At 40.9% G+C, this 27996-nt stretch overlaps 1 protein-coding gene across 2 annotated transcripts; it reads right to left on the bottom strand.

The window, feature by feature from the left end:
• Nucleotides 1-672: 672 nt before the first annotated feature.
• spock2 (SPARC (osteonectin), cwcv and kazal like domains proteoglycan 2) lies at nt 673-27365 on the bottom strand. 2 transcript variants are annotated; one of them, XM_029449146.1, is made up of 11 exons: nt 27080-27362; nt 14773-14781; nt 14207-14252; nt 7325-7439; nt 6924-7029; nt 5003-5111; nt 4732-4866; nt 3888-4106; nt 3296-3358; nt 2210-2341; nt 673-1654 (listed from the first exon to the last, which is right to left on the bottom strand). In XM_029449146.1, exons 1-11 carry the CDS (start codon nt 27266-27268, stop codon nt 1509-1511), a joined length of 1269 nt encoding a protein of 422 aa, XP_029305006.1. In that variant the 5' UTR covers nt 27269-27362; the 3' UTR covers nt 673-1508. The 2 variants fall into 2 exon arrangements, with proteins under 2 accessions (XP_029305006.1, XP_029305007.1); XM_029449147.1 differs by lacking the exon at nt 14773-14781 and having other exon boundaries at nt 27080-27365.
• Between the last annotated feature and the right edge of the window lie 631 nt (nt 27366-27996).

Genomic DNA, 27996 nt, shown 5'->3' with positions numbered 1-27996 from the left:
GAAACGTGAAACTGAGAAATGATATTTCAGAGGATTGGTTACTGTCAGTTTTTACAATGCTAAGACAAGCTTTATTGGCCTGAGCTTCCAAGAATGTGCATATACAAAAATATACGGTAAGGTTTCTATTTCACTGTTCCCAGACTGAATAGTTCAGTGGAGAGGCTCGGGCAATGTCCCGAGGAGGCTGGGGAGAGAGTTTTCTATAGGCATTGTGCTGTTAGAAGTGCTGATATGCAGACCTGGGTCTGTATCTCATTTCTCCTGGTTTCCCATAGCTGTAAGCTCCACTCCACTGCAGAGCGAGGTAAAGCAAGAGCACAAGTGAGCTGCAATAAGATGTGCTCTTCAGAGAGGAGGTCTTTGAAATGGTAGTTTTTAAGATGGCCTGCAAAAATGTGCATCATAACATGTTATTTATTCAAATGTTTGTACTTAATATTATTTTAAAATGCAGTTTAACTTGTTAGTGAACTTTTTCTTTAGCTGATGGCTGCAAATGATACAAACATAAAGAAATACACATAAATTAACTAGGAATGGTCAATGCTTACAAAAGAATATATAGCTGTACAGTATACTGTATATACACCGAACACCGATGCTCGGGGATCATGACAGTGCTAAAATTTGGCAAGGAATGAAGAGAGAACAAAATCACAGACTCCGATGTACGGTGGCCAACTGGGCCACATAGACCACTTTATTTTAATTTTTTTATTAAACACAGTAATTGATCCACATTATGATACGATGTACACTTGTCAACTCAGCAGTATATTCTGCTAGTCTTTCAAGGCATTAATAACGGGACTAATAGGTGACTCTTCTGATACACACATTATATACAAGCTAAAGAGTGATGCGTGAGAAACCTTTCTTCTATTTAATAAGTCATGAATGACTACTGTCACATGAGCCGAAGCGAATGACATGAAAACGGGAAAGTTAAAGGTTCCTTTTCAATATTCAAACTTGGCTTCCTCTCTTTATTTCCTGCCTGAAATCAAAACTGGTTATCTAAATGTTGCTAATCTGCAGAAAGAAAAGATGAAAGAGGCCAATTTGGACTATTGAAATGCACCCAATCCTTCTCTATTCTTTTTTAATGCAAGCACATGACGAGCACCTGCAGCTGCTTAAAGTCTCCATTATGCATCAGCTAAAAACTGCTCAAAGCTAGTTCAAAGGACTTACAACAAAAGAGAACAAAGATTCACAAGTATGAGGGACAAAATTCTCCAGACTCCATCATTTCTTAGTCGTGATATGTCCCCTTCCCCTGCCCCTTTTAAATTCTGTAACATTAAATACACCCATAACATATGCATCTTCCCTCTACCAACCCTTGCAACCCTCTTTTTCATACGCCAGTGTTGTTCAGAGTGTGAGAGCTTCACCACGTCCATCTCTTTTCAGGATCTGTGTGTGCGTGTGTGTGTGTGTTTGTGTCTGTGTTTGTGTTCGGGACCATCAAGATTCTCCTGCAGAGAGGTTGGGCTACACGTTTACCAGATATAGCCCCCATCATCCACCTCTCCCACCTCTCCCTCTTCCTCTTCAGCCTCCTCTGCAGTGTCCTCAGCCTCTTTCTCTTCTTCGTCTTCCCATCCAACCCCACTGCCAATATCACCTGAATATGCCATTTCATCATCTGTAGGGAGACAGGAAGAAAACGTGCAGGGCAAGCGGGGGATAGAGGGAGATTGAATTATCCACCTTGGCAATCTTGTATACTGCAATAAATTCTGTTCAGCATGTCTTCCTCCCAACTTTGACGGAGTCCTTTCCATCAATGAGAAATGCTGAAATCAATTTAAAAACATTGACTGCAATGGTAAAAAGGGGGCATGTGTTTGACTTTGTCTGGATTTTAATAGCTATTTCTAAACCTTGCCAGGGGACCCATTCTTATCAGGCGCAGGTTCAGTCCAACCAGCCCTCATTTATCTTGAAAGACTTTTCTCACAGCGACAAGCTGTGCTTTAGAATGCAAATGACTTTGGACACATGAATGTAGTACCGGTCCCTGCAGTGAGTTATGTTGCAGTGGGCCTCAGTCCTTAAACATAGAGAAAGCCTTGTGCAGAATGCATGTGGGGGTGATGTAGAGAAGTGGGGCAATCCGTAGCGGATATTTTTCATTTCTTTTCCCCATTCAAATTCTATTCCTATATATATATTGACAGCTGAAACCTACGGGACTTACCACAATCTGGCTTGCCACGCATCCTGGATCCGGCTACTTCTCCTCCGTTTTGGTCAACACACCAGCACTCTCCCCTGTCACACTGCTGCTTCCTGAAGTAGCCGTCCTCATCGCAGCTGGGGATGAATCGACCTGGCGTCCACACGCAAAAAAAACACAAATAAACAAGAGTCGGGTATGGTGAAGCGACCTTAACCTACAAGCAGATGAACACATACTGCATCATGCTTCATTACACATGGCGCCGAGTCCAAGTGAGAATGTAATGCATGCAGCATACTGTATGTGGCATCCAATTCCATATTCCATGAATACAAATATGTTCACGGAGCAAGATAGTGGTGAATAAGTATTAAGTCAGCATATTGGGGTGGTATGTGTGTGTGTGTGTGTGTGTGTGTGTGTGTGTGTGTGTGTGGGTGTGTGTGTGTGTGTGTGTGGGGGGGGGGGGGGTCTGGCTAGCTAATCATCATGGGATAAGGGACACAAGATTGGAAAGTTTTCAATTTCTGAACTGTTACATGAATATGAAATGCAGCCTGTGTTCACGCATAGCAGTGCAGAAAGCAGAAAAACATGCTGCAGTTGCATTTATCACTATCATGTTGGCTGTTTTCCTTAAGGAGAGTAAACTATCATACTCATATGAGATTAAGGGGTTTGTCATGACGTTAAATATTTCAGAGGCTACTTTCATAATCATGTGAAAAAACACAAATGAGACGGGGCAAAACAGAACTGTCCGTCCAGTCTTTCAAGGGAACATCTGAGCGACGGGCTGGCAGGGTGCCCCCTGCTCGCCGTTCTGTGTCCTTGGAGAGTCCTGACTCAGAGCCCAGTCAGCCAGCCAAAATCTGCAGTGCGCACATGCGTACACACATTCACATATTCTCCCGCTCGCACATACATGTAAGACACACTGATGGCTGTTTTCCCTTGCCGTCTGTCAGTATCAAGTTCTAATCCACCAGACTGATCAGGGACTAATCCCTGCCTCCTGCTTGTCATCTGCTGGATGAAATCCCTCCACCAAGAAAGACAGATCCAATAGGGCTCACATGCTGTCATGAGAAGACAGATACGTACCAAACCTTCTCTTGCCGCCGTCTAGTACTTGGATCCTCTCGAGTTCAGTCAGGCAGGGGGGCTCTTAAAACGACAGAAAATATTTTAAAAAAAGAGAACAAAGCACACTCCTCGGCACGATTAAACACAGAACGGAGATAATGACGACCTAAAGTCGGCCAAAAACAATACACGGTGAAAACAGACATGTCTTCCGAATGTAATCAATGTTTTCTAATCACATGCAATCTTAAAATTAATTCCAGTGTGTCTCTACCAAACAAAGAACTGTATGAGCTTGTGACAAAGAACTAGTTTCTGCTTGGCTGGATGGCTGACAGACAGTCTTAGAGCTGTGGGAGAACCAGGCTGTCAACAAGCAGCAGGAATGTTTTTAGCTCCGTGTGGTGACCGTTTCACCCCACAGGGGAACGGGAGGATGAGTAGGAAGACAAATAGTGACGGACCAGCACACAACACGGAGGTGGCTACACCTGCGGGCACCTTAAAGTTTGAACGCAAGGGGAATATGTCAGCATTGAGGCATGTGATCGTGTGTTTGCATGTGGACACACACAGCCTACAAACCTCACACCCTCACCAGAATACTCACTCTCTCTCCAGAAGCACAGGCACCACTCGGCAGTGGAGACCTTGCCGTCCCTGTAGGAGTCACAGGAGTTGAAGAAGGGCCGGATGCAGACCTCGTACTTGTCCAGGTTGATGGCTGCCAGCTCAGCCTGATCCAGGTACAGGTCGCCGTTGGTGTCTAACTTGGAAAACATCCAGCCTATGGAGTCCTTACAGCTGGCCACCAGGCTCCTGTCCAGCACTGCAAACACAAAGACAGACAAACAAACATTTTTATCGGGGCACAGCTGCACAAATGGAAAATGAAACAATGCCAGCAGAATGATCTCCAATGCAAATCCTATTCATTTATAATTTCCTTCATTATGTTACCGGTTAAAAAACTGTTTCCATCTACCAAACCTGCATTAGAACTTATCATTATTGCCCTATTACTTCTCACTTTTCACTTTACAGCCCGGTTACGAGTTGGTGCTTATCGGGCACTAACTTGTGGCCGAACAGGTCCTGAGGCTTACTTCCTGTTGCTTTGAAGCACGGTATGCTCCTCTATGTGATGTTATCTTGTTCCATCCAACCAAAAGTGGTTAAGAGTTTCCAGCCCTGCAACTGTTTTCAGTCATGTTTGATATCCAGCAATCGGTTACAAGATCTATCCAGTGAGAGCTGCAGAAAACATGAAGGTGGAAGCAGCTCCAGCAGAACTGTGAAGCTGAATTTGTGAGGATTTTATTTTCCCTGTGGACTTCTTTCGGCTTTTATAATAAATACACGACTTAACTTGTTTAGACATGTTTTTACACTGTAACTATAGTATTGTAACTCCCTCTTAATGCAGTCTGCATTCATTAAATAGTAGCTCTAACCTGATGTGGTGCTGGCTGCAGTGGTTCTGACCCCAGTCTTGCTATTGTTGTTCTGCTTAGCATTACTCTGCAGTAGCTGGAACCAGTCCCTCAGACGCTCTCCGAGATCAGCCAGATCCTGTCCGGTACAGCTCTCTGTGGAGGCCAGAGGGAGAGGAAGAACATGATATTTGTTGCACCTTATCATGTTGTTGAAGCTTTTTGTATTGCAGTGAATTCATTATCAATATATATTTATTTGTTGGCATATGTGCAGTGTGTTTGATCATACCATGTTTACTCTCCATGGATGTAGGGGCAGTAGTTGGACAAGGACACAGACCAGAACACTTGAGAGTAAGATCCTTCCCCGTAAGACACGCCTGCTGCTCCAGCTTGCACTGGAACACAAACACACAGATACATGCATTAACACACACAATGAGGAACACAAGGGGACACAAAGGTGAAGAGAAAGGAGTTATTGCCGCAACACGGATCAAATATTCATGAGGTGACCGACTGTACGCCTTAATTCAAATCAGAGCCTTCTCCTGACTGCGCTTTCCAAACTCTGCTTGTACACAAGGTCGGAATAGTGATCCAAAAGACAGAGCATAAATCAATAAACACATGTCTGTCACCACAAGACACCAATTGGTCCTACTGAGGCTATATATCATGGCTCTTTGTCTCAGGCTTTTTCCCCCCCCCCGAGAGTCTCTTCTAAGCGCTCAGCTCTGAATGTGCAAGATGTATTTCACTATTTACCCAACAATGCTTAGTACATTATGTAAGGAAGCATGTAACACAAAGTCAAAGCTGTGAATATGAACCAGCACCTGACAATATATTGTTACACATATTGTATACATGTCTGTGTCTGTTATTGTAAAGCATGCAGAACATATGCGATGCATATATTTTTACTTCTTTGTTGAAGGGGATGATTTGTGAGTTTCAATGCCAATGATTCCCACCCTCCACCTCCACACAGTGATTATTTTTATAGAAATGCACATGTTCATTACACTGAGTAAGCCAGAGAAAGGATATTGTTTTCTTTATGTTTAAACTTAAGCCCTTGATTGTTTATTGGTCAAATGGTGGCAGCAGAAACATCCTGTAAACATGATATTGACATATTAAAGCAGCACTTGTTTGTCATATTTGCTGAAACTGTCACTATATCCTCAGGTTGGTTGGATGGATCAAGATAACATGTATCTCAGAGCATGAGACAGATAATCAATCTGTGGATGTTCCCCTCTCTTCCCCCAGCGCTCCTAATGACGTTTGCAAGATTCCAGTGCGCCAGAAGGAAAACAACCAATCAGAGCCGAGGAGTCAGCCGAGTTCAAGAGCAGTGTTAGACTCTGCGTTGGTGACTCCTCGACTTTCACAGATTATCTGTCTCATGCACTACTGTCAAGTATAGTGACAGTTTAAGCAAATATGACAAACATTAAAGTTACTTTAACACCTAAAGGTTATGGCGTACGTGTTAGAAAACACCCACAAGACAATGAAGACATTTCATTCAGAGTTGTGTTTCTGGAAACCTGGCAGAAGTCCAATAAGCACTCTCCTTTAAGCTCTGCTTTACTCTCCACCAACTCCTAAGGGAAATATCTGAGGTGTCGTTAGTTGCTAAAAGCTTCACTATGTTCACCAGCGAGGGGCTTACTTTGTCCTTCTGTTTGGTGCTGGGCGGTTAGTGTACGCTGGGTTTATCAGCGGTGATGATTCTACTTTATGGTCATTTTGGAGGCTGTAGTTTATGGTGCTGTTGAATTATATTGTGTTACACTGACAGGTGTTTCTGTTATTTACTCTACCCCCATTGATACAAATGTTTAGGATATAATACAACACTTCTCAGTATGATTCAACATAATCCAACAAAAACTGAAGGTAGGTTTTTACTAGGTGGGACTGTTTTATCAGACTGCATTGGTGTTCCTGATATAAAAGCAACTGAATATCTAAAGCAAAGGATTTAATACAACTCTTCAAATGTATAAAACAAAACCTTCAATAACAAATCATTGATTACAAATTGCTTTGATTTATAAATTTGGACAGAATTGGCAGAATTTTGTAAAAATCATACAATTATATGATAATATATCATTGAGACACGAAACCAGTAGATGAACCGATAATATTGAATTACTGCCCAGCCCTATGGGTATGTATTTGCTTCAGTGTACCTTTGAGGCATAGTTGCGTCCGTCTGATCCGCACACAGGCCCAGTGGAGGAGATGGGACAGGGCTGACAGTTTCCATCAGGAGACCTGAGAGCAGGCTGCTTCAGTCTGCAGGACAGAGGACACACAAACACTTCAGCTCCACTAAGTCAAACTACACAGTAGCACCGGCCTGAACAAGAAGCAAACGGCCCTCCTCCATGTTGTCTGAATGCATGAGTCGTACTGTACTGGTGCACAGACAAACTTTATTATTATTATTATTATTACCACATCGCAGCCCAGCACAAGCCACTGCCTGTAAACTTGGTTGAGTTGACCTCATGTTAATGTGAGACGATCTTTCACTATGCGTGTGCTTTGTGAGTTAGTCAGTTCTTGCCCAGGGGCTACACACACTTACCTGTGCTCAAGTTTCTTGCGATTGACACATACAGCTCTCTGGTAGCCCTGGGCGATACACACCTTGTGTCGGCTGCACTTAACCTTTTGACAGGGGTCCTTGGTGGTGTCTACATCTGGGGAAAAAAATAGAACATGAAATGTATACTGTAGTATTGCTGCTGCTTCACTATCTTTCTCTGCCCATCATTCTACTATTCACTGTCTCAAATCCCAAATCTCTCCCTTGTATTTGCTCAGCATAACCTCAAAAGTCAAACTAAATTATTAGAGTGCTGCAGAAGTGTTGGTCTTGCTCAGTAAAAAATTTGCATCCTGAGGCATTTTGTGCTTTATCGAGGGTAGAAAAACTCCTGAACACAGAAATGAAAAGACCTTCTAACAGGATAAAGCAGTATGGTTGTATTGCAGCTGTGCTTATATTGAGTTTCTGTAAAATCAACTTTATAATGTAAACAATGTTATTCCGTTCAATAAAAGTTTGGCCTGGAGGAAAATGCAATTGTCACACCTTACTGGCAGATTTCTTCTTATTTACTTATTTAAATATGATTGTAATACTTCTCTTTAGGTGTACCCTGCTTGGACAAATACTTTTTGCAATGTAGGCTAAAGCCTGCATGGCTAGCTCACTCTGGCATATCCATCCATCATACTTTCTGCTAGCAGCTAATGCTGTACCGTGTGTCAGCACCCCACACACACTCATATGTCACAGCTGTCTATTCCTAGCAGGCCTCCTGGAGCCCGACCTGGATGTCACACTCTATTCTCTTCGCATCCCTCGGCCTTTATTCACCTACACTATCCATCAGTCCATTACACCGGGATACAGATTATTCACAGACTGCTTTTGCGGGTTTAACCTACATGACGTAGGTGCTTGTATTCATCCCCTGCTCTTCCTGTATCCTGTTTTATGGCACTATTATAATTTCACAGACTGGCTTAGGATCTCCTCTCTTGTCCTCTCCCGTGGCTGAATATATTAATGCTGCCAACATCACAGGATTATTGAAGCGAACCGACAGATATCTGATTTGAGAAGCAAATCCAAAACAATACACCCCCTTGTCATGGCTGAGCTGGTTGTATAACTGACTGACTGAGACACAGTGAGGCTCGTAGGCATTAATGCCCAGATGCAGACTCTTCATCTATTTTGACTGTCAACAGTGCAGCTTTATTCTCTGGTCGCCCCGTATCCCGGTCGGTATTGATTGTGAAGAGTATCTCTGTGCAGGATCACACACACATCTCCCAGCCTTTCTCTGCCTTTCTTACTCTTTCTCAACTCTCTCCTCTTTTGACGCTGCCTGCCTCTTTTTCTTCTTCCCGTGCATGTTTGATTTCACACCAGTGCATCAGCAGAATCAGGGTGCATCAGCCAATTAAACACTTACCATACTGCCTGACAAAAAGGAAGACAAGGAGATTAAGGTACTAATAGGGATACAGCACAGTGGCTTAAGGGGGCAAGTACACTAAAACAATGTACTTTGCAATCCGTCAAATGAAAATGTAACTTAATACTTAAGTGAAAGAAATTGAAGAATGAAATAAGCAACATACACACAAAGAGCAGATAATCCTGCCTTCTAATGGCAAAACATTTGTAAATAAATCTTGTCGGTAGCGAGCGGCTACAATGCTGGCACAGCGTTGTGTTATGAGTACAGAAGCATAAGGTGGCTGCTTGAGCCTCATGTTAACTTAACAGGCTTCCACGGATTAAAGCGGTGCCTACGATGATGACGTTTCCATAGCAACAGGCTCTCCGTGGTCCGGGAATCATTTCTGGGTTGACTGTGATTTGCAGCTCAATCTGGTGTTTCTGAGAACTCTCTCCCTCTCCGTTTCTGAAACCCCCGTTGTGCAATCATGTTTATCAATCTTTCTTTCTTCCTTCTTTTCACATTCCTTTGTCTTCATGAATCCGACATCTTCACTCTGTATTCTCATTCATGAGTATACAGATGCACCTACCTACTTCCATTTTTACTTTTTGAAAGTCTCTCCTTTGGTATTAAACTAATGCCTGCAGCAGTAAACCACTCTTAATTAGGCTCCCTGTGCTTCTGTTTAATCCAATCCAGATTTGCATGAGGTTTATCCCTGAAGATTGAGGATAACGGAAGCAGAGCTCAGGCAACATCCCCATCATCAACCCTCTTATCTACTATTTACACACTCAGTCTCTAACATCATCAGCGCCATCTTGTCTTCTAGGTAGCTGTAAAGCCCGACATGTCTGTTGGACCAGTTAATGCAAAAGTAGGCTTGTATTCCCACAGTGACAAAAAATTGCAGCCAAGAAAATGAGAATAAAGGTCTCAATTTAAACCAGCATTAATTGATTTTTTAGCTATTGCTATTGTCATGGCAAAATGTACATATCTAGCGGACACTGGGCAATGTTAGCATTTGGTTTGAGACGTGTTCTACGATGAATGTAAGTCTAATATTCACTCTCCTTATAGCCCGTTTTGGCTATCAACTCTTGAGAAAAATACCTGATCGCTAAATGTTCCTCTATATTCAACAGCTAGCAGCTAACTTCTTCTGTCTGCTGTAAAGTGGTCGAGCGGGTAACGTTAGCATACCAGGTTAATGAGAGCAGCGTGAGACTGAACCAGGACGTGAAACCAAAACAATGCTAAAAGACGCTAAAATGTTCAATAGAGTTGAGGGGAACTGCAGAGTGAGGAGATGATTCTCTGTGGGTTCATGGCTAGAGGACTTACACATTGATTAATTGTCAAAGGAATGGTTTCGAATGTTGGAATTTCATTTTGTTGTTGAGTGTTTGGTGAAGAAAGAGAATAAGCATATTTCCCAAACTACCCATTAACATGAAATATTTATTAGTTCAACTTTAAATCTTCTGGCTAACATGAACATGAAAAAATGATAGGGACATAATTATCAAGCTACACGTAGATAAAACGTGATGAATTTATTAAGGAGCATATGTAGAGGACGTTGAATAGAGGAGATTCAGTAGCGAGAAGATGATAAATACACGGGGGGCTCGACTCCCCTCTGGAGTTGGAGTAACTTGCTGATCCCTTCGCAGCCTTGTATGTGGGGTTTTAAATGTAATAGAAGCAGCCCCAGGAGGCCCGAGGAGGGAGAGCGGGAAGGGGTGACTCTGGACAAATTTGTGGAGTGTGAAGGTGAGAAGGGCAGCAGTAGTCCCTGGAGGATTGTAGCGGCTGCTTTTGGAGGTTGAGAGTTGCAAAAGTCCAGACACAAGATGTGTCTAGAAAGAGCTGGTCAGACTCCCTAGTGGGGGAAGATGTGATGGATATTGTGGTGAGGTTTAACACAAAGCAGAATTTTTTTAACAAAGAATTAAAAGAGTAGCTTGAGCATCTTGACGCTTGCGTTTTGAACTGGTGGGCTGCCATCCAGCTGAAGGCTTCAACAAGACGTTTCATGGCAATCTACAAAATATGTGTGTGTGTGTATGTGTGTGTGAGCTCCAAGCAACAGCATATATCTATGGCTTCAAGAGGTATCAAACTCTAGACCTTGTGGAGTGTGGACTCAGCGTGATCTCCTTAGTGTCGGTCATTGATCTGAAACCATTGATTTGACAGAAAGTGTCAATTCACCTTTCACCTGGCCTCGCTGGCTGAGATAAGCTTCTGGAATTCCAAGGTACACTTAAAAGCATGTATTAAAAAAAAATCACGTTTTCAGTGAGTGCTGTACACAAACCCTCGTGTGTTGGTGTGTTGCACATACACTTGTTTTGTTCAAATTACAACCGCTTTCCTGCAGTGTCATCAGAGCGAGGGGATTCAATCAGGATTGATGAATTGTCTGTAGAAATCGACTGCAAATTACCCTGACCTCTCCGTCACTCTGCATAACGCTGTCAAGTGGAGTCAGCCACTGTGTTTCCTGAATGCAAATTTCCACCTCTGTCTGCTGTTGCCGGTGATTGTCTGTGTGTTAGGAGCGTTGACAGTTCAAAAGCCCTGTCCTCCTCTGCACGGCGGAGCAGCAGTCTGAGCTGCCTGGCTGAGAAATGAGGCCTGCAGGCTCATCTGAGCTCGGGAGTGAAGACATCGCGCTGATTTAGTGATGTCTCAGAGGGACAAATCTCCTCTTCTTGCTCCTTCGCTTCATTAGGCCACTCATAAAGGAAGGCAGATCAATGGAGGGAGATAGTACACTCATGTCAAAACGAGGGAAAGGGAAATAGATAGATGAAGGGCTTTATACCGTGTGAAATGAAAGTAGCAAAGTACTTTTCATCTGACAACCTAAGGCAAGCATATAAAGCTTTGCTAAAGTGTCATAAAAGCTGAGCACACGCATTTGAATTCCTACATTATAGCGATGCCACTTTTGAAGTTGATATATGTTGGCGAGGTTTGTAAAGGTTGGGGTATTACTTCAACTATTGCCATAGGAGACCGTCCATATTGGACGATTCAGCAAAACAAATGTATCATTCAATGCCAATCTTTTTTAAACCATGCAATATTTACACATGGCAACCATGGTAGGATCACAGTTAGGGAGATATTGTAGTTATGGCAAACGATGCAGCCACTGGACGTAAGTGACAAGAAGCAGAATTTTCCAATATTTATGTAAACATGACACTGGGGTGTTTTTTTAAAAGCAATATTAATGTTAACCAGAAGGGCAGAGAGACAGACCTTCGTCAAGGTTTCCATAAGTGAAAAATAATGCGTGTATCCGCTCCTTGATGGGGATCTCCTCATGGAGCAACAGTTAATTTATAATGGATCTTTGCACAGCATCCTTGTGGGAAAATTGGACCAAAGAACTGCTCAAACTGCAAAATTAGTCTGTGGGTCAGTATTTCTGACTAAATTTCAGTTTCAGGATGTATTTACTCCTGTAAGACTTATGAAGCCCGTCAGATCAACATGTGATGACACATACAAGGATAACACAACTCATTAGTTCAGTGTATCATGTTTTTGTGCATGTGCTGTTGCTAATGACCTCCTCTTTGTCTTCTTCCTGGTGAACAAACAGCATGAACACAGCACAAAGACATCCTTTCAATTTACACTTTCTCATTTTCACCATACCAAACTCTCCTACACTAGTCAACTTGTGTCCTGCCCTCAGTCCACAATTTCCTAATCACCAAACTGCCTTAGAGTTGGCAGGAATAATGTTGATGTCAATCACTTTACACTAAATCAAGGCATATTAGCCTCCACCTCTGTCCCACTCTCTTCTCAAGCTTTTACTTCCCTCTCTGGCCTTTCATTGGAAACCATAATTAGTCCTTCATTAAGCCCTTGGAAATTGTGCTAATGGACTCTGCCATTCAGCCGACTTCATTTAAGCTGCAAATCAAACGACAATGGCTGAGGACACGACTCTGTCATGACTTCATCTTGCAGAGGCTCAATTAAGGCTGGAGTCTCAGCAGGAGTCGAGGAGGAGACCTCAGACAGTCAGCCTCGACGCACGGCTCGTTCTCCAGTGCAGCAGAGAAAGAGAAAAAAAAAGAGGAAGCCGGACGGAAGTTGTGATTGGTTGAAGTCGAGCCAATGCTAAGTATCTCTTTGGGGAGGCACATCCTTATCACTCAGCAGATAAAACAGAGCGCAAAACATCTTTCAACCTTTTTTCTTTTCTTTCAGCTGTCGGATGCACTCTGTGTTCTTTTTTTTTTTGTCTAACACGATGAACCACTGACGGTCTGATAAGCATCACAGTTCAAACACAGGCCACAGATTCTGTCTCCATGCTACAGTACGGGCTAATGGCAGTCCGTCTCAATAAATCATGTGGCTTTGCTTTCACTGCATCAGCATGCATCCCAGGCAGTTACATTTAATTTAGTTTATTTTTTTGGCCTACATTTATACAATTATGTTTCAATCCTGAGCGTGTGATGAGACATTTTGAACACAAATAAAGATTTATTGCAAGCACATAAATAACGTGATTGGATTTAATATGGTTTATTTTTTTTTATGTTGGACTGATATATATGTGGATATACTTCGAGTTTTGGCTGTTAACCTATGTGTTATTTTTAAAACCCCTTAAACCTATGTTACATGATAATAGACTAGACATTTATGTATTAACAGCAGCAGATGTTCTCTTTGAGAGTGAGTGTGTCGATCGCTGTGTTACAGGTTGAGCATTAAGAGAGCGTTACATTATGGGTTGTGTATACCCTTGATGTTGCTAGGCTAGAGACTTTCTCAATGTCTGTTCAACGTGTTTTGCTGCCACTGAAGAAATGTATTCCTGACGAGTGAGGTGAAAGCGTCTTTACTGCAGAAACCGACCGGGTTTGGAGTCAGCTGTCAGGCAGCCAAGATATAACAGAATTTCATAAAGGTGAGCTCAAAAAGAGAGTCTGCCCGACGGGAGAGTGTGGGTCAATGAAAAAGCAACTGCACTAAATATGTACTCCAACAAGCTACACAACTGTGGATTTACATTATGCTGTAATGGAAGTATTTCATATTTCCTTTTCACAAGAGAAAAAAGCATCAAGGAGAAGTAGGACTTATCTTTAGGCTACTAGTGTCTTAAGGGAACTTTCGCAGCCAGACTAGGAAAAAGTATTTTTCTGATACTACAAATACGGTTACAGTTTGTAAATAGATATTATTATTTAGCAGAAATATAATTTGAGAAAACAAAATTCAATGCTCACCGAGGTTAATAACACCAGATTAAGAAACTACATTTATGAAAATATAATGTATGTACTTGCTCAAAATGTCTCATTGCACGCTCAGGATTAAGACACACATATAACGCCATATATATGAGCCTGTATTAAACTAGCAAAAACCAACAAAATATGTTTAGGGAGTTACTTACTAACCACACAGTGAGAAAGAGATGATGGGACACTTACTGTCATTTGAACCTTGATTTTCATCCCAGGTACGAACATAATCATCCTGCAGAAACATGAAGAAACACATCATTTATTAGCAGCGGCAGAAAATGAGGAGACACAAAATGCACACACTGCAGGCCTGAGAGCACAGTGTTGTTGATAGCATAACATGAACACTCTGTCATCTTCATAGAGGAGAAGTATTTTACATTATCATAGCACACTGATACATTATTCTTGCAGCATGATAATTGGTGAGTCACACCAGAGACAAATGGGCATGTACTGTGGATGTACATCTGTATGGAAATGAGCCCCACACATCTGCACCCGATGCCTACATGTGAGACATATGGCTCTTTTTTAAGTGCTCTGCCTTCCCAACTTAATTAGAACATTAATCGTTCTAATTAAAATAGGCAAGTTGAAGGAGATTTGAAATGTAAAAAGAAAAGAGAGAAGATGGATGGAGACGTAGAGATAAAGACACACAAAAAGACAAGGAAATTAGTCATGAATGAAAAAGACATAGTAACAAAGACAGCTGGAGAAAAAGTGTAGAAAAACTGAAGAGAACTGACCTCTACCTCCTGGTGAAAAGACAGCAAAAGGAGAGAAAAGAGCCAATATTAGTGAGGAAGAAAAGGGTCATTTTAGATACAGGGTATTAAGCTGCATTCAATGACATTTAGTCAAAAAAAAGCATGTTGTTGTAGGACCCCATCGCTCATAGTAAGAAGCTGATATTTAAATATATGGGTCTTTAATATTAAACAAATATAGAAAAAAAACTTGGAAAAATCATACACTTTTCGATTAATTTTCTCTTGCTGCATCTGGAGGCATATCTTAATAAACCCCAACATTCAAGAGCATTAAATATGACACCTATGATTGTATCTCCTTCAATCAATAGGGAATGGGGAGAGATGTACAGATGTAAAGCTCTTTCGAGCATATTGCTGTGTCTGAAATAATAAACATGAGTCATGAGTCAAGATATTTACAATCAGCCACCCCCCCTTTCCTTAGAGATGACTTACTCATCGCCGTAAACATTTACTATACTGAAAGCGTGTGCCAAATGGCTCCCCGGAAGCCAATAAATCCTGACAACACGTGAAATAAGCAGCCCTGATGAAAGCTGGGACTTTCTTCTTTGACCCTCACAGTTTTATTTCACAGAGGTAAATATTTTCATCACTGGCAGGGACTCCACTCGAGGTTTGATATATGCCAAACGGCGCTGTTGTTGCTCTAGTCACCCTCTACTCGCGGCATCGCCGAGCTCATTTCCCCTGCTCAATGACAGAAAAATCACTTCCAGTAAACAGCCTCATGTCTGGATTTTAACTCAACACTCCATTTGAGCTTAATGAATGATTGCCGGTTATGTAGTTTAACCTTTTTGGGCCTGTTAGAGTCAAGCATTAGCAAGGTAAGACCTCAAAGAGTTTACGACCTGGCCATTAATCGGACGCCTCCCATGTCTCCTTTATTGATGCTTCAGCTCCTGCATTATTTAGCAGCCTTTCTGTATTTGTGTTTCTGCCAGGACCGATGAGGGAAGTGTCCTGCTACGCTGACAGGACTGGAAATCAATGATTTCATAAAAGAGAGGCTGCAGAAAATGCATTTGGGGAAAATAAATTCTCCTGAGTATACAATAAAAGTGAGCATGAGACGCAGAGCACGGTGACAAGTTTGGCACACGGCAGAGAAGTAATATCACTTGAAAATATGGCTCACAGAGCAGAATTCTGATGAAAAGACTGCTGTTGTTTTTTTTTTACACAGAAGTGATTAGAGGAAGCAAGTTGAGAGCTGAAAACACTCAGCTGTATCAAGGAGCTCTGTGATCTACCTGATAACATCAAAAAGATCTCCTCTTACTAAACGGAGGGAGGAAGCATACCCTCCTCATCAAATATGGCAGACTCTTCACAATGCTGTCGATCTCCACAATACTGACGGACAGATCACAATCCGTAGGATGGGCATCACGACCCGATGAGCCTGTCCACTGTAAAATGGGGCTCAGCTCAAGTGAAACTAAAAAAGATGTCGGTGGATTGGAAAGGAAGAACTAACAGGAAGCTGGTTGAAAGGGATGCTTGTGTCTATCTGTCAGGGCGCGCGTGTGACTGACAGGTGTTTCAAGGTAAATGTCAGCTGTCGGATGCACTCTGTGTTCTCTGTGGTTACCCGGAGGGGTTTGTTCGTGGTGACAGTGCATCACTGCCTCATCAGTAACAAAGAACACACAGTACCCTGTATGTGGAGATCTGTCTGACTATTCGCACAATTAGCGTTAATATCTGCCTTCAGTGGATTCATCAAATCCACGCAGAACAGCACAGAGCGACAACGTACACACTTTCTGAGATAACATGTTCACAACATTATGTATTATCAAGGGAGGTCCTACTCTGTAAGCCTGTTACAACCTTATAGTTTAAATAGATGCAAAAAGGTTTGATTTTTGAATGGTGTTTCTTGATGAAAAACAAAAGAGTTGTTCACGTTTGATCAAAGCAAGACGATTTAATGTGTTTCCCACAGAACAAAATGGAAAAACTTTTCTGAGGACTTTGTGGCTCTATAACTTCCTCACACGACTCCCTCCTTTTCTCCCAACGCACAAGAGTCATGGATGTAAGTAGCATATGGGTTTTTTGGCACAATGCATATCCCTAACATTTAGGTGTTGATCTAACAAAGGACATGTGCAGGCTGGCAAGGTTTTGATCAGACAGTCACCTGCTCTGCAAAATGAGACTGAATACTGAAAGTCCTCCTTACTGTAATCTTCCTACAGACTCCAGACCGGGCTGCACACCCACCACTTCTGCCGCTGAAGTCCTTTTCTTTCATCCTCTTCTCAGTCAAGTCTGTTCCGAAAAGGTCCTTGACCAAATGCACAAACCCCTTCAAAGACGAGAGTCACTGATAGATGAGGGCACAAAGAGGCTAACCATCTACAATGAGGATTTCTCTCAGAGAAAGAAAGCCTCCATTAGCCGACCAGCAAGCAGCAAAACATCTTAATGTCAGCTTAAAATAGTGAAAAAGGAGACTTGCAGTGGGTTCAGCATTTTAAGAAATGCAAAAGACATCGATCTTTGTGTGAAATAGAAAAAGTGCGTCTTTACATGACAAATTCATGCACTGATGTTATATTTTACATCAATGGAAATCATGTGGAAGCACACTACTGAGTGAACTACTAGTGTAAAATATAGCCCCAAAATCTGATGAAATAGAGCTGAGAAAAAATAAATGACATTCCCCGAGGTTGTGTTCAGCAGCGTTGCTCCATACAGCACCGTATCACTTCCTCCCACCTAGAGATTCATATAAAAGGCTCACAATCTCTCAGTTTTGGTTTACAGATCACATGAGACTTGCCTAAGATGAAACAAAACCACCTCAACAATATTATCTTCCTATATGTTCTCCTCTCATCTTCATGCACACTGGGCTGCAGGGCACAAGAAGCAAGCATGCTGATTCCTGTATTTCTGCATGCACACAGGGCTATGAGCTGATGCTTAAGGATTGCAGAGCAGAGGCAGAACATCAAACGCTGAGAGTCTGGTCTGCCTCCCTTGCAGGACGGAGTCAACAGCGAGGCTTATGTAAGAGAGCTGGAAGGACTGGGTAAGTAATAGGTGAAGCGGGGGTTACTTCTTTTGAGAACTAGAGCGATTAGACAAATTAATAGTGGGGACGATACATAGAGCAGCGTTTCCCATTAGGAATCACAATATAAATCTGTTGTGAGAAGATTCAGAGGAAAGAACAAAAAATATGCTTTTTTGTGCGTGCAAGTGAAGATTTTGATAATTTTACCTTTTTAAGCCTCTAAATTTATATTAAAAAAAACAAAACATTGCAGAATCTAAATAATACTTAAGTAGGCTATTTAAACATGTAAAATTACCAAGAAGCAGACACGGAGAAAAAAGGCTTCTCCTAGATATGTACAAGGGGGTCATTTCCACTGGGCATGTACCCCGCACTATTCAAAATCATATCTTTGTGGTTTCAGTTTGATTTCTTGCTAAAGTTTCTTTAGTGTGACCAAGGTCAAAATGAAAGAAGATCTGTGCTAAATAATTGTTGATATACTCGGCTGAGTGGCCTTCAATTTTACCCTGTGAGTTTAAATGTAAACTTCGATGTAAGCATTACGCAATAGATGGATAATTATAATTGATTGATTTAATGAATCTTTAGAATGTATTCCATTATATTGATGTCCTGATTTATATCAGTATTGAGTCGTCCTCTGTGTTGTGATATGTTGCATCAGAGCGAGCCACTGGTGTATTTCCACTCTCGGGTCTACAATTGTAAACAGCATTTCCCATGTGTACCTGCCCTCTATTTGACGTCATTAACAGCTTTGAGAATTGTCAAACATTTTCCCAGCTGAAGGTCTAGGGACTGAAGGCTTGGCTTCATTATTTAGGAGCCTTCCTTTTTCTAATAATCCCTCCGGTTTTTAAAAACTATGTTCCGACACAAATAGAAAACACTCGACAGAGAATGATTGTGGACCTTATGGCACAAAAGATTTAGTCTTAAAAAAAATCCAGATTGTGGTCAGATTTGTGCCCAAACATAAAAATAATCAGATGTGAAATATAAACCAAGATCTTTCCAAATGTGGATTATGTGCGTCATACAAACGATGCACCAGGTTGCACAAATGAAAGCAATTACAACCCAAAGCGTTGGCCTTTTCTTATGCTTTAGTTTGCTGATAGATTTCAGTTTCCATGATAAAACATACTTTGACAGATGAATAGACATATTGTCTGCTTTTCACTTCTCCTTACTGCTTCAAAAATGAATAATTTCTCTCATGCTGAAGTTGGTGGACAAAAGGTATTCATTTATGTCGGCACTGAAGTGTGTGGCACTTATAGATATTGTGCTCCATACATAATAAGAAAGGCTCTAATGCCACTGTTCACACTCAAGTAGAGATGAGTGACGTCAGGAATACTGTGACAGCAAAGGATGGATAAAAGGTCAAATGCAAAAGCTGTCTGAAAATTGCACTCAATTATGTAAACGGTGAATTGCTTTTTCCTATTTCACTGGATACATATTCAAAAGGCACAGAACACAAACATTGACTAGTTTCACTGAATTTGACAGTTTGATGCGGTTCTCAAACTTTCTTGTGTCATCTTGTCATTTCGCAATACATACAACATGCACACACATTAGACACACACACGGTTACAGCTAGCCTGTAAAAATCACAGTTAGTCCACACAGTTTCTGTGCACTCATGCCAGCCCTGTAATCACTATCTATAAATAAAATCAGCCCTTGTGCCTTCCAGGGCCCTGCGGGGAATAAGAAAACAGTCTGCAACTCACAGGAGAATCTGGTACAAGCAGCGAGAACCTTCACACTTCAGTGAAAACACCAAGCTCAACTAAAAAGCATACATGAACAACAATGGAAAATCAATGAAGTTGCTTTTGTAGGGCCTTCAAGAAGGATAAGAATCAGCCAATGATTTGAGACAGGGGAGTCGAAAACAATGTAGGCTAATCGAATAAGAAAGTCACAACCAGACTAGCAGCAACAAGGACTGAAACCTGGCTTGTCAAGTGGAAATCGCAGACTGGCTGTCATTTCTTGTGCCTAACAAGTCCAGTCATCAAGCTCACTCATATCTAATGCTGCTAAAAAATCCTTCTCTCACATGATTACTTTATTCTAATTGTGTCATTTGTAATGTGAAATAATTAACTCCTGAATGTATTAATATCTACTTGTTTACTACTATTTGTAACTAACTACTATGTGTATTTGTTTACTACTGAAAATACATATTATGTATTGAATGTATTCAATGGACAGGGAAAGAAATGTTACTATAAACATGTTATAAGTACACCCCTCCTCTGGGAGGCGACTGAAGAATCCAAAGGAAGGCATCTGCGCTAAGGGGCGTGGACATGCTCATGCGCCTACAAGAGGTTAACCGGACATGACCCCAGCCAACCAATGAGAGGACAACGCCCCGCAGAAGAGAGTTAGGCAAAATGTAACACGTGTAAACGGCACAATCCAGGTAGAACCGAGAGACTGCTTGAATGTGGTCTGTGTATTGGTGACGCTGAATTGTCCACGGTTGTGTATATCTTCTATGCTGCCATATTACTTTAATAAATGTTTTGACATAATCAAGAAGTCTACAAGATTAAGTCGAGGAAGAAACTCCGTCTCCAAATTAGAACTTCACATAAACTACTAATTAATTTGAACATCCTTAGGGTCGCTAATATTTTTTTTAAATAACAAACTTCTTTGAATGAGATTGTCGCCTACAAGCCCTTTGTTAGCCTGCTGTTGCTTTTACCTGTCAAGCTTTCCTTTAATTATGATTTTCTAAATGATTCTTAAATTTCAGACAAAGGATGACAAACAGCCTTCTCATTTCTAGCTGGTCACCGCTAATTTTGCCGGCTGAAGCTAACTGTCACTGGCAGATTTCTATCAGCTATAGCTAGCTAGTTGATTAAGCTAACGAAATCTCAGAGTAGGTTGAAAACACTGTCTTTAACTTTTAAACGTTTCAAGGTGACCTGGTTTAAAACAAGAACCACGTAAAAGGAGCGATAAATACACTTGATTAAATGACATCATGCTAAAAGAGTGAAGCAAACGCTGTGTGCCCCAGGCAAAAGGTCCTCATTTGACTTTAATTTATTTATGAAGTATATATAAAATTAATTCAGCTATTGCAGTGTAGAGCTAGTTCTAGTAGGCTACAAGTGTACGGAAAAACACAAGATCAGACTTTCATTCGAACATAGGCTAACCCTGTTAGCTTACATAGGCCTACTTGCACAAACAAGACAGAGATTTAGTTTTATTGTTCTTTTTTTTTTAACAGAGAACTGTTATTATTATGGGAACTAAGTGTTTGGTGAACACAACAACGACAAAGTAAAGTAGTAACAGCCTCCGAGCACCAGATTAGGTTACTACCTACTGTACATAGTAAGCTAGTTAGCCTGACATGCTATTGGTTGTTGTTAGAGCAGACAAACGCACTGTGTAATCCATTACAAATCCTTACAGTTTTACTATTGTATTTTGGTTTGGAAAGGCTAAGAAAAATAACCCCCTTCCTTTTTTATGATGTATCTCTCTTACTACAGCCTGCAGGTCATTGCATACTAACTACCACTACAAAATATGGCTCTGATAGTTTAAAACATTTACAAGAATGATGTGATGAATGTGGTTTCCCGGCAGGAGACCCTGGGTCATTAAGTACGGCACAGATAGGGAAACTAGGCATGATTTCCAATGTTATTTTATACTATTTTAATTCTGCTATTTTTATATAAATTGTAATGCTACTTCACACTCATTTACATCAACACTGTGATTATTGTACTGTAAATGCTCTGTCTAATCGTGTACTATGTTTTTGCTGTGAAGCACTTTGGGCTGCAATTCTTGTATGAAAGGTGCTATACAAATAAAGCTTATTATGATTATTATTATTATTATTATTATTATTATTATTATTATTATTATTATTATTATTATTATTATTATTATTATTATTATTATTATTATTATTATTATAGTAGTATTACCACACCAAGAGCTAAAGCTGCAAAGACTGACAATAACACCTTGAGGTGTCTTTACTTTTTTGTGTAAACAGTGTCACAGCTCTCTCAATCAGATGTATTTGTCTTGAGTTAGTTCTGACCATGAGATCTTCTCAGCCTCTAGCTCCTTTTAAAACAAGCATCCCCCCTCTAAACACTGCAGGTTTTTATGTGTGCGTATTTTTTTCTGAGTTTGATTACAACTAACACTTTCTCAACAAGTCTCTCGGGTACCCTTATGTGCGAAAACATTCGGATTTGCACTGCTATATTCAACCACTTCTAACATTTTCTAATCAAATTCTCTTGTATCAGTTACTGTGTCTACGGAAGCTGATCTCACACTGGCTGTAACTCAGTCTGGCTCAAGCCCAAAGGTAATAACACTTGGGTGGCATTTACTGTAGGGCCAGCCACTGCCACTGAGAATTATTGTTAGTTTTAAAAGAAAAAAATGTGATTTATTAAACCTGTCTTATAGAATCGCAAAAGCCACACACAGTCTCATTATAATTTAAGAGGCGCAGTGCATTTTCAAATGAGAGTTAATCATGAAACATCAACTCTTGAGTTTGAAATTGTCCTGTTTTGTAAGCCTAACTGAATACAAACTAATATCACACTGACACACCGTTTAAACTATTGTAGGGCTTGTAGCTACTGCTGAAAGGTCAGCTATTTACTGTACATACAGGTTTTTTAACTTCATGAGGAATAGGAAGTATCCCACAAAGAGCTCATTACAGGCAGATTCCTGGATGTCGGGTGTTCTCTGCAGCAAACAACCTATTTGGCATACCGACTCCCAGGTGTTAGCCAACACAGAAACAGGTCACTCTGAGAAGTCACGCATGTGAAATGCTGAAGTGCAGGGATTTCTACCACCTGAAAGGAAGAATGTTGTACAAAAGGATGCTTTAAAAGACCTGTGTCTTTTTTTCTGCAGACATTAGTAGGCTAACAGCTGTGTGGAGAGTTCTGGATGAAAATGTTTTTATTCAATTGTGTATACAATTGAATCTGCTACGAAATGTGATATTTATCATCTTTCTTCATTACTTAGAAAATCCTCTGCCTGTCTCTCTGCGGCACCTGTGCCCTTCAGCTGTGGCTATTGTACTGCAGAGGGGCGCAGCTGTAGTCATGCAAGCAGGGCATGATGAAAGGCTGCTTCTTTTTCTACTCAATTACAGCCCACCTAGGCCTCTGGTAGCCGACCAAGACACCCCTCAGTGCACCAGTCAGTCCAAACCCTGAACAACCACACCATCTCTCCAAAAAACTGTTGGAAGAGATCGAGATCCATCTGCATCGCCAACACAGCTCTGGACGTTTGCAGCCTCATAAAGAATCTGGAGTATGATAAGTAACAATTTATGCCAGGACAAAGTATGACTAATGGATTTCTGATAAGCTGTTATCATCATTCATAGCTTTAATGCATCAGTGGCAGTCTATTCTAACATCAGAGAGTATAGAGTAGTCGAGCGGCTGCACGATATGAAAGCCAGACTGAGCGCAGGGCTGGTGATGAAAATTTACTGTTCATCAGGATAGTCTTTAATGGAGTATTTGGCTCCAGTGTTACAGATGCAATTATCCACAATCATGTTTCATATGCTGCTGTAAAATGGTAAAGAAAGGAGCACTGACAGGGGACCCCACAATCACAAAGTGTTGAAATGATGCTGGTCTGCAGCCAGTTTAAGGCTAAAATCAGGCAGGCGATTAGAGGTTTCTAAGGTAAACCTCTCAACAAATGTTCTTGCCAGATTACCAGAACCAGCTCAAAATGATTCTACATATGTATCCACTGGCATCACCAAAGAATGGGATGTTTTTGTGCTGGCACTTTGCTTTTTCTGTTCCTTAAACATTAAGTGAATGGATAACAGGTGTAAGCAGGATTGGTACTGAGTGATCCAGCGCTGCCCGAGTGGAGAGGCATATGTTTTTAAGATAAGAATTTACCAGGCACAGACAGCGCTACAAGGGAAGCAGAGAAAACAAGAATAATATTTACCCAAAATCACATCATAAACACTGACCCCTTTCTGCCATGTTTCACACAGGCATGTGTGATGGATGCTGACAACAAACAGCCTCCTGCTGGGTGAGCTTGCATTGCTAAGTCCTAATCGTCATCCATTTTTAGACACATATAGAGTTTATATCAAATCAACAGGAATAAAATATACCCGACCAATTTCATGGCATGGCAATTTCATGGACAGTATCATTTCAAGAGAAGTTGAGCAAAACATTGAATTTACTGTTGATTTGCCTTTAGTAGAATGAATTGTATCCACTATGCATAAAATGCAGTAGTCTCCAGCCATTTAATTTCATGCTGAGATGAAAATAGACAATGCTTCGACTGGTGAGATGATCCCAGTTGACATCTAATTGTCCCTTTAATTGAGTCTCAAATATTATTCAGCATCTGGTTTTAAAATAAAAAATAGTACATTTTATTATCATTTATGTCTCTTTTATTCATCCATTATAAAGTTGTCTAATTCGAATGAAGGTTTATTATTAGTAATATAGTTCTGGTTGTATAAAAGAGAAAAGAGAAAAAAAGTAATTAATAAGCAATTCCATGTTGTATCCATTTTAATTAACTAAATGTGTCAAATTTCTCATTGAACAAATAACGCCGAGTCTTAAGGTTAAAATACCAACTCTGCATCCAGTTACCATGACTGCCTTCCAGGTTCCCCTGTTTTCTGTTTTTTTCCCTGGATTTGTTGCATTAGTGAAATGAAATGTTGAGTGCACCTGTCAGATTAAAGGATTGAAGGTATCCCATTCTATTATTTGTTGACTATAACTGTTAAATTTAATCGCCTTGTCTTCCAGTAAAATAGATTGAATTGAAGTGTGGGAGCTATTTATATTTGAAGTGAAAGAGCCTCTTACCCAGATTCTGCTCTTACATTTCACAAGAGAATAAATATGATATATTTACAGTGTGCATTCTGCAGCCTATTGTGTGTGTTTATGTGTGTGAGGGTTTTTGTGCATCTGTTTTTGTTTGCGCACATGCAAAAGCGAGAATGAAAGAGTTAGTCTTTCATGTTGTGCAGCTTTGATTATTGCTTTCCAGTGTAGGATTAATATTCAACATTCAACTCTCAGAGGACTATGCAACTCAACATCAATTTGTGTAATCTGAATACCTATAACTGTGTCATTGGCAGTTCTTTATACATCAACCATATAATTCCCAGAGACTGAACTGCTCCTTTTCTAGTTCAGACTTTCTTTTTTTTTTTAAATGCTCATCATATTCAATATTCAGCAGCTCTCATTAGGAATCATCAAGGAAATACTAGTTGGTTGCACAAATGGTGTTTTGCTTGAAGAAGTTTACAGTTTGAAAGATAGGCTAAAATCCTAATAAAAGGATGTTTCCACTTAGACCTCCCCCCTGAAGCAGGACTGGTGAGGGGGGATAGAGTCATCAAACCCTCAGTGATACATGCGCCCTCTCAACATCATATCACACAGACTGCTGTTGCTACGGCAGCAAGCTGAAATCAAAGTGCTTTCTATTGGCGATCCCCCCGGGAGTTTTAGTGGTTTCGCTTCTGTGATGTTTCTCCTGTCATCATCATCATCATCACCAGAGACAACACCACTGCTGCCCTTTAACGCGCTCGATAACGCACAAACACGCGCAGATGCAACAGCCCTGACAAAATCACGCTTGAGCGCTTGCAGGAGTGTAGAAGCGATCACACTGTATGCTTGGAAATACACATGCACATACACATTAAGACATTTACCTCTGGGAATAATAGTCATGAAAGAGACACCGTGGAGCTGGATCTGTTTGTGCTACACAGCAGCTTTGATGTTAAATTGGAGGAAAAGGGAAATCAGAGCATGTGACATCTTCGTGCTAGATGGCAACCCCTTGAGCAATGTTGAGAAGAACCGTTTATATCTCGGGATGCTCCACATATTTCGGGTGTGTGTGTGTTTTTATTCTCTCTAGGAGGGTTTTTGTTTTGCACAGCCAATCATGATGTGCTGAATTCAGAGTGAAGTTGCTGCTCTAACTAACATTTTGGATCAAAGCTGTGCAAATATAGAGCAGCATCCAGCGAGTTATAATCCCACAATAATTCTGACTTAATCTTTCCATGCACACAATTTCATTACTTCCGTAAGTATAGTTCCCGAGGACATTCTCCTTAAGTAATCACGGTCAAAGTAATCCGATTCCCAGAAGGGGCGGCTGCCAATTTTCACACGCATTCACCTTTTCTTCAGGGACATCCATAAGGAGGCGTATGAATGCGGATCAAAAAAAAAAAACACAGCCACAGCCTCTCTGCGTTGGTTACTACTTAGAAAGGCTTCTCCTCCTGAAACGTTAGCGCATTGTTGTACATGCTCAAGCTGAGGCCAACTGCTCACATTTAAAATCCAATAATGATACTTATCACGTGTAACCACCCTGGATCAATTAAAACCCAATTAACAGAAGTTATATGGAACATAATCCAACTGCACTATTGTCCAAATCCTGTTGGGATCATTATTAATCATTTTACAGAGCTTGGAGGCGAAATAAAGTCCATACATTCACAGACACAGCAATATATCACCGTGCATAGCCTGCAGGCTTTAATCAATCCCTGCAACCTAGTTCAGTCTGTTCAGTAGGTGAATATGCACATCAATCAATTCCCGCCCCTCTGCTCTAATTGCTTAATTCTCTTGTTTGTGAAATCTCCAGGGACAAGTCTGGAAACACATCTGAGGTAACCCGTATTAAGGGCAGTATGATGGAATAGGTGTATACTGGTAACAAAGGAACCATATACAAAAAGTGGGAAGAGTAGTAATGTTTGCAGGTTGATTTTGACCTAGTATTCCAGGTAATTCGTTAGGACAACGAAATGTGTGCGAAGAGGGCATTCATTCAATGCCCTGTTAATACTGTAAACACAAACCCATCTTTTTAATATTTTCTTATTTTGAAACATTTATTCTAAAGTGTGTGTGTGTGTGTGTGTGTGTGTGTGTGTGTGTGTGTGTGTGTGTGTGTCTACAGTGTTGCTATGCTCAAACAACAGTACGAAGTTTGTGTGTATTATCAGACCAAGAAAGTGTGAGACAACTATTACTACTGTTTCTAAATGTCCGTGCGTGTTTCCCCATCAGCGCATCTTATACCGCATTACCGCGCATCTCTCAATCAACACGGCGGACTTACGTCTCTGAAGCGATTCCAGTGCTTGATCTTGCGGCTGTACTGTGAAATGGTGGACAGCCACTGCTCGTCTTCCATGAAATTCCCCGTTTTTTCCGCCTCTTTGACGCTCTTCACGTCGGTCTGGAAGGTAGACCCCGCGAGCATCACCAGCGGGACGAGAAGGCACACGATATCCGTAATTTCCACCATGGTAGCGGACAAAAACACCTCGCACACACCGGCTGTCGGCTTTCCTCTTCTGGTAGGGGGAGGATGCTGAGGCTGGATTGAAACTACCAACTGATTAGCCTATAGGATGCTCCCTCTGCTGCTACTAGAGAGAGAGAGAGAGAGAGAGAGAGAGAGAGAGAGAGAGAGAGAGAGAGAGAGAGAGAGAGAGAGAGAGAGAGAGAGATTTGAGGAAAGTATGCAGGGTAAGCACTGTTTGGGATGTATTTGCATTTTGATGTTGAAAGTTGGTGTTTACATGCTGCACTTCAAACTGATTAATCATTCGGGCCATAAAATGAAAAATGCATGTATTTACAGTATATACTCCGTATGTAATTCATCAGTTAATTAGTCTAGTTACAGGTTACATTGTTGACGTCTATCTGTCTGCAGATCCCATTTACAAATCATTCCAGTTATTTTAGTTACATGATAAATACATTGAAGCTAATTGCATAAATAAAGTAAAACGTGCCCACATTTACTTCTAAAGTGCTGTTTCACTGTGTCTTACATAGTTTCAGCAAACACAAAACATATCTTTGTGTGGTTTCATTGTATAGATTGTGACATAATTTAAAGAGCTTTATGTTTGATGTGTAATAATCGCAGACTAGGACTTTTCTGATGATGTCAGAGCAGTTTATAATCCTTGTTGTATGAATGTCCCTGAACAAGTCCTTTTTCCCAGCAAACATTTTATATAT

Source organism: Cottoperca gobio, chromosome 15 (genome assembly GCF_900634415.1).
Source record: "Cottoperca gobio chromosome 15, fCotGob3.1, whole genome shotgun sequence".
In the NCBI taxonomy this organism is placed as follows: domain Eukaryota; kingdom Metazoa; phylum Chordata; class Actinopteri; order Perciformes; family Bovichtidae; genus Cottoperca; species Cottoperca gobio.
The sequence above is the reverse complement of the archived record's forward strand: the minus strand, read 5'-3'. Positions and strand labels throughout refer to the sequence as shown.

Bases quoted from the DNA above. Each gene is read 5' to 3' on its own strand.
- spock2 (XM_029449146.1), bottom strand. From the start codon at position 27,268: ATGGTGGAAATTACGGATATCGTGTGCCTTCTCGTCCCGCTGGTGATG. The intron at 4,107-4,731 runs GTTAGAGCTACT...TTGTGTTTGCAG, and splicing joins TGCAGCCAGCACCACATCAG to TGCTGGACAGGAGCCTGGTG. The intron at 1,655-2,209 runs GTAAGTCCCGTA...GTCTCCCTACAG, and splicing joins GCGTGGCAAGCCAGATTGTG to ATGATGAAATGGCATATTCA.